The following is a 6,529-nucleotide window of genomic DNA, read 5'->3' as shown; positions in this document are numbered from 1 at the left end:
CATTTAAACATAATCACGGTGCGTTTTGATTTAGAATGCATGCTGTTGCTACCTCGAGGAAAGAAACTGCAGCAGGCTCTTCCTGTAGGAGAAATGTGTGTGTGTTAGCCCAGCGTAGGGCCAGAATGAGAGCCCTCCTCTTACAGTTGAGCGCGTGCTCCAACCTCTCCTGCTCGGAGCCGGGTGGGGAGGCCGCATGGTAGGTACGCACCTTGTTAAAGATAAATGCACTCATACCATTTTTTCCCAGACCCATTATGAGTACAAGTACTTCCATTTGAATACTTGATGACACTGAGTACTGTATTTTCACGACTATAAGGCGCACCTAAAAGCCTTCAATTTTTTCAAAAGCTGACCATGCGCCTTATAATCCAGTGCGGCTTATATAGGGATCAATATTGAGCCGCAACAGGTCTCGCTGTCAAGACGCTATCGGTGACCCTGCACGATCGGTGACGCGCATGCGCAGAAGATCCCGCCATCTTGGATCGCTAGCTAAAACGAATACTTTACCTCAGAGAATATAATAAAACAGCTGTTTATTCATTTTGGGAGTGAATGGAGTTGTCAGAAAGCTGGTTTGTAATCTATTAATAATGTTTGACTGACCTATCTGACTGTTTTGTTGACATTCCCTTTAGCGCAGCACCATCTAATGGATGCATAACGTAACCCCAGCCTCTACTGTAGCGCCTTATATATGGAAAAAGTTTTAAAATATGTCATTCATTGAAGGTGCGCCTTATAATGCGATGCGCCTTATAGTGCGGAAAATACGGTACAATTGAAACTTGATAATGCCATTACTTCTTGCAATTGTAATGAAAATGTGTTTTATTAAAAAGACAAAAACTTTTCTTGAACATGGCATAGGATTCACTCAAATATAAAACTTATTAGAGAAATGACTTATCATAACTGGTAGCCTGTAAGACATGGCACTTCAGTTTTGTGGTGTCTCAGTCTGAACAATAGGGGCATTATGTAAAAGAAGTACATAGATAAGATACGAAGAAGAACGTAGTCTGGTGGACACACAAGTATATTCCTGTAATATTATGGGGAAGGGAGGGGGATTTGGCTAATTAAAAAAAAAAAAAAAAAAAATCATGACATTTTATATCGATCCATCCATCCATTTTCTTGACCGCTTATTCCTCACAAGGGTTGCAGGGGGTGCTGCAGCCTATTCCAGCTGGCTACGGGCAGTAGGCTGGGTACACCCTGAACTAGTCGCCAGCCAATCGCAGGGCACAAAGAGACAAACAACTATCCATGCTCACAATCATACCTAGGGACAATTCAGAGTGTTCAATTAACCTGCCAAGCATGTCTTTGGAATGTGGGAGGAGACCGGAGCACCCGGAGAAGACCCACGCAGGCACGGGGAGAACGTGCAAACTCCACCCAGGAAGGCTGAAGCCTGGACTCGAACTTGCGACCTCAGCACTGGGAGGCGGACGTGCTAACCCCCCACCACCGTGCTGCTACATTTTATGTTAAATGCATTTCTATTAAGTAACAGGTTTATTTGAAAAATTACAAACATTTTAGAATAAATATCAGTGACGTAAAAAATAGATATACATTTAACAATGTTTTAGTCATTTTCACAAGTAATTGATTGGTCATAATGAAATTTCTGTGATTGGCTGATGACCAGTGAAGGGTGTCTCTCACAAAGTCAGTCATTCCTGACCCAAGTGAAGACATGCCGTATGTAAAATAAATAAATAAATAAATAAATAAATAAATAAATAAATAAAAATAAGCAAACAAAATAAAAAAATAAATAATAAATAAACAATAATGAAAAAATAAAATGGATGATTAAATTAACGATAACTATTACTATAAAAGAAAATAATTATTTTTTAGTCAAATAAAATATTGGTAACACTTTTTATTACTATTAAGCATCTGTTAAGCATTAGTTAAAAGTGAGTTAATCATTTATAAAGCATGTTTTTGTAATTAATACTCATCAGTATGTAGTTAATAAATGTTTTACTCATCGTTAATAAGTGCATCTATAATATGTTTAATGACTGCATTTTCATACTTTATAAATGATGGATTCAGCATTTCTAGATTATGTATTGCATCATTTACTAAGCAGCTGTTTAGAAATCATCAATAGCGTTTTAAGATAATTCTATTTTACATATTGTACTACCTCAAGTACCTTTGTACAAATGATCAGTGCCATCTGTCAGTTTTAAAAATCAAATATTGCCTACTGTATATCGTAAATATTATTTATACGAGTGGGAGCCACTCTGAACATATTCAGGCAACAATTTTAAAGTATGAGAGTGTACAAAGGGTGAGAGGTGAAAGCCGAAAAGGATATTGCGCCATGAGTAGCGGGCACAGCTGGCTGTTGGGCATGAAGACACAGTGCATGAGGACAAAATCGTCCACCGCTGGGTCTGAGAGAAGATAAAATACCGAGCAATAAAGAGGAAAGCAAATCAATAGGTTGGCACTTGTGAGGCCATTCGTTTGTGTTTTGTTGGCCAACCTGGTTCACTGTGATGTATGTCCATTCTCATGGTCTCCAAAAAGTGCTCAAGAATCTTCTCTGGAGTGCCTGAGATCACAGTGTACCTGGAAAAAGGTTAAAGATGACAATAAATTACAACTCCTTTGTGATATTATGTTTTTGTTTTGTTTTTAGATGTATACTTGATGCTTCCCAGGGTGGAGGCTCGAGGACTCTTCTCTAAGACCAGCACGGCTTGTTCGTGCTCTTTCAAACGTACTGTGTTGGCCTCCACATCCTGCAAATAAGGCAAGACACAATCCAAATGGATGACTACTTGTATGCCACAAGGGGGAGACAAACATGTGCTAACATAACCGGTGTATCATTGTCGAAGATGTATTCAGTTAAAAGTCTGTTAGTCACGATTTGCTGTATTTGTGTGTGGGCATACAAAAATTGCTGAGCATATTGTGCCATCTTTTAAGGAACTTTGTCAGTTATTTGAGGAGTTTTATTTAGACAGAAATGGTATTTTTTCGACCATCTTGGGGTCAAGAAACTGCTGAAGAGAGTTGTGGAGTTTCATTTTGACATTTTGACTTTGGCATCATCTTGTGGCTGTATTGATGTCAACTTGTATGCCAAAAAGAGAGAGACAAACATCATGTGCTAACATAATCAGTGTAACATGATGCTTTAGTTCAGACAATCGAGGTCAGGGAAGGTTGTGGTTGCACATGAGCAGTCTGGTACCACATCCAGGTGACCTTGAGCAAGAAACAGAACCGCTAGCTGTGTCTCTCACTCCCACTATGACAAATCTCATTTAGTGTAGGACCCTAAAATAATGTACTAGGGATGTAACGATATCCAAACATCACGATACGATATTATCACAATATGAAGGTCACGATACGATAATTACCACGATATTGTGGGGGCGTTGGCGATATTTAAAAAAGATCACAATATTGTAAAAAAATAAAAATAAAGAACTCATACTAAAAAAAACCCAAAAAGCACAATATTGTGCTTTTGTACATAACAGCAATGCATATAAACCACCTACAATCTCTAATAACAATATTGAGGCACTTACTTGGTAATGCAAGCACATATTGATCGCTTCACAGGCAAATTAGGTTCCCCTTCATCTGACAATTAGCATAGATTTTAAACATAAAAGGCCAAAACATCCCTAATGAAAATTAAATTGCACTAATAAACTAGCCACCAGAGGGTGCTAGAACTGCACAAATGGAAATCAACCTGACTATTTTAAGAGATGTGTTCCTTTTTAAATATTGTGAACATGACGACGACGATATTGTGGCAGTTTTAATATCACAATATCACGATATTGCCCTTATCGTGACATCCCGATAATGTACTGAAGTGGGTTAAATAGAATCTCGATAACAACAAGAGAGTACTGCTACCCCTTTTCTGTATTTATTTTCCCATCAGTGATCTCCGTACCCTGAGAATCCTGTTGAAATCCTCCTTGTCCACACGAAGGAAGTGGCAGTTGTCCTCTCTTAGGACGATGGAGGCAGCGCGAGGTGAATCTGTAACCAGGGCCAACTTTCCAAAGTCGTCACCCTCGTGGAGCGTACACACCACCCCCTGGCACACACATAGATTAACACAATATTCAAATATTCCGGGAGCCTGAAGAAAGGTGCTGGAACACTCACAAGTGGAATGAATCATCAAAACAAGTGTGCATGTGTGGTTGCAAAATGATGTGTTGTGTGAATTTGCCTTTCAGACATTTCCCAGCGATGTCATGATTGAACTTAGAAGAACTCTGCTGGTGTTCTTCAGCAGTCACGTGCCAACTACTACTTGTCTACCGTAGAGTATAAGTTGATGCACTGATAAAATAATAATAATAATAATTATCTGAAGCATGAACCCACCTTGCCATAGATAACCACATTAACGGAGCCCTTCTGGATGATGTACCATGAGGTGCCCTCTTCTCCTTGGTTGAACACTGGAAGATGCAACAATGCAAACCCACATTGCTTTTTCTTTTTTTTTTTTAAACATTTAAGAAGCAGAAATTTGAGTCGACAGCAAAGTGTAGACCTACACACAGTTCCAGCTTTAGCGTGCGACTCGAAGATAACAACACTCGCCAGTTCCCTCTTCACCTACATGTGAGAACACATCCACACATTGTTTAGCAGACAGAAATCATTTAAGAAAAAAAAATAGTGCTGTCAAAGTTAAAGCATTAACTCATTGATTAATCACGAACAAATTATCGCTTTAATCATGTATTAACACTGATTAATCACACTATTCATTTTGACTGCAGATTATCCTTTAATTTAACAGGTTGGTTATGTTAAAGGTAGCACAGGTTGTGTTTGAGCAGTAAACATAACTACATACATTATTATCATTGACTCGCAGCCATTTTCACTGAAGCAACCAACTTCGCTCCCGACTGTTTTACTGGATTTTGACTGATTTCGTAAGGACCACAGAATATTGTGTTCTATTGTTATAAAAACATAGTACCTACCAAAAGAAAGATTAGAGTCTCTTCTTTCATCAGAAAAAAAAAGTACATTTCTATTTGCAGCAATTAGCATTAGAATCTAGCTACGTTTCATAATTATTCACCAATCTGTTCCAAACAGTGGTGGTTTTCCAACTTGCCCTAGTTGATTTCTTATACACTGCTGCCACCTGCTGGCCGTTTTTGTAATAACTACCATTGCTTTATTAATTCAGTTCAGAGGCTGCATAAAAGCCTTCTGTATGCTATAGCATAAAACAAAAACCATATAAATATGTCTTTGGGAGCATGACACTATGTAAAACAGAATGTATTTATACGTTTTTGGGGGGCAAATGAGTTAATAAATGTTTGCATATGATATTCAGAATATTTGTTCATGTCAAGATATTGGGGTCATTTTTTAAATTATGCAAGAATAAACCCTTTAGATATTACTATTATAACAGTCCGTCTGTTTTGTTATTAACTCATTCACTCCCAGCCATTTTCACAGAAACAATCCCGTTGACTGATTTTGCAAGGCCCACAGAATATTGTGTTCTATTGCTACAAAAGCATGGAAACTATTAAAAGAAAGATTAAAGTCTCTTCTTTCATCAGGAAAATAAAGTATGTTTCTATCTATTTCCGTTTTGCAGCAATTAGCATTAGAAGAGAGCTAAGTTTCATCAGTTTTCACAAATCTATTTAAAATTGTAAGTAATTGAGCTTTTTTTTTCTACATGGCCCTGGTTGATCTCCTTTGCTCTGCTGCCACCTGTTGGCCGTTTGTGTAATAACTACCATTTCTGCAACCGTTCTTTGCAGTTGAGAGGCTGCATCTAAGCCTTCTGTATGCTCTAGCATTAAAAAAAAAAAAAAAAAAAAAAAAAAAAAAAAAAAACGTATAAATACGTCTTTGGGAAACTTGAAAAAAAACATATTTACACGTTATTGGGAGCAAATGATTTAATCATTTATTCATTTTTTTCTCAGCATAGCTTCACCCCTCCGCTTTCACAATCAGTTGGAATTACGTTGCTCGCGCAAATGGTTCAGGAGTTACGGTGATGTGAAAAACGTGTATTTTCCTGTCAGGACGACAGATTCGTATTTTGAGGGGTTTAACTGAATAAAAAAAAGAGGAGGATGAGAGTGTGCAGTTGATCAAAAATGTTGAAGACGTCCTCATAACATTAAATGTCAAAAGAATGACTACTAAACAGGTGCTCTTCAAATGTGCCGGGCAAAAAATGTTGATAAAAAGCCTTTTTAACTAAGCGATTAATCGTAATTAATCAGAATTCTAAGATGTGATTAATCTGATTAAAACATTTAATTGTTTGACAGCTCTTGAAAAAATACAATTTGTTGCAAAAATTACTTGATTACTTTACACTGGTGTCAAAGTCCAGGCACATGTGGAAAGTAATAAAAATGTAAGATGTGGGAATGTTAACCACAGTGAAAACAGACCATCTCTTTGAATGCATTCATTCATTCAGTATTTTTTTTTTTTTTTT

At 37.4% G+C, this 6,529-nt stretch overlaps 1 protein-coding gene across 1 annotated transcript in view; it reads right to left on the bottom strand.

Moving 5' to 3' along the window:
* LOC144020552 (rap guanine nucleotide exchange factor 4-like) overlaps nucleotides 1–6,529 on the bottom strand; it is a 43,413-nt gene that overhangs the window by 9,902 nt on the left and 26,982 nt on the right. The window contains exons 11-17 of the mRNA XM_077524148.1: nucleotides 4,590–4,650; nucleotides 4,414–4,490; nucleotides 3,971–4,117; nucleotides 2,692–2,786; nucleotides 2,528–2,613; nucleotides 2,357–2,435; nucleotides 53–203 (exon numbers count right to left, since the gene is read on the bottom strand). Of these exons, the coding sequence (XP_077380274.1) occupies nucleotides 53–203; nucleotides 2,357–2,435; nucleotides 2,528–2,613; nucleotides 2,692–2,786; nucleotides 3,971–4,117; nucleotides 4,414–4,490; nucleotides 4,590–4,650 (696 nt within the window). The remainder of the gene's footprint in view (nucleotides 1–52; nucleotides 204–2,356; nucleotides 2,436–2,527; nucleotides 2,614–2,691; nucleotides 2,787–3,970; nucleotides 4,118–4,413; nucleotides 4,491–4,589; nucleotides 4,651–6,529) is intronic.

This window comes from Festucalex cinctus, chromosome 1, assembly GCF_051991245.1.
Source record: "Festucalex cinctus isolate MCC-2025b chromosome 1, RoL_Fcin_1.0, whole genome shotgun sequence".
Classification (NCBI taxonomy): domain Eukaryota; kingdom Metazoa; phylum Chordata; class Actinopteri; order Syngnathiformes; family Syngnathidae; genus Festucalex; species Festucalex cinctus.
Note: the sequence above shows the minus strand (reverse complement) of the source record. Positions and strands in the feature narration are given on the sequence as shown.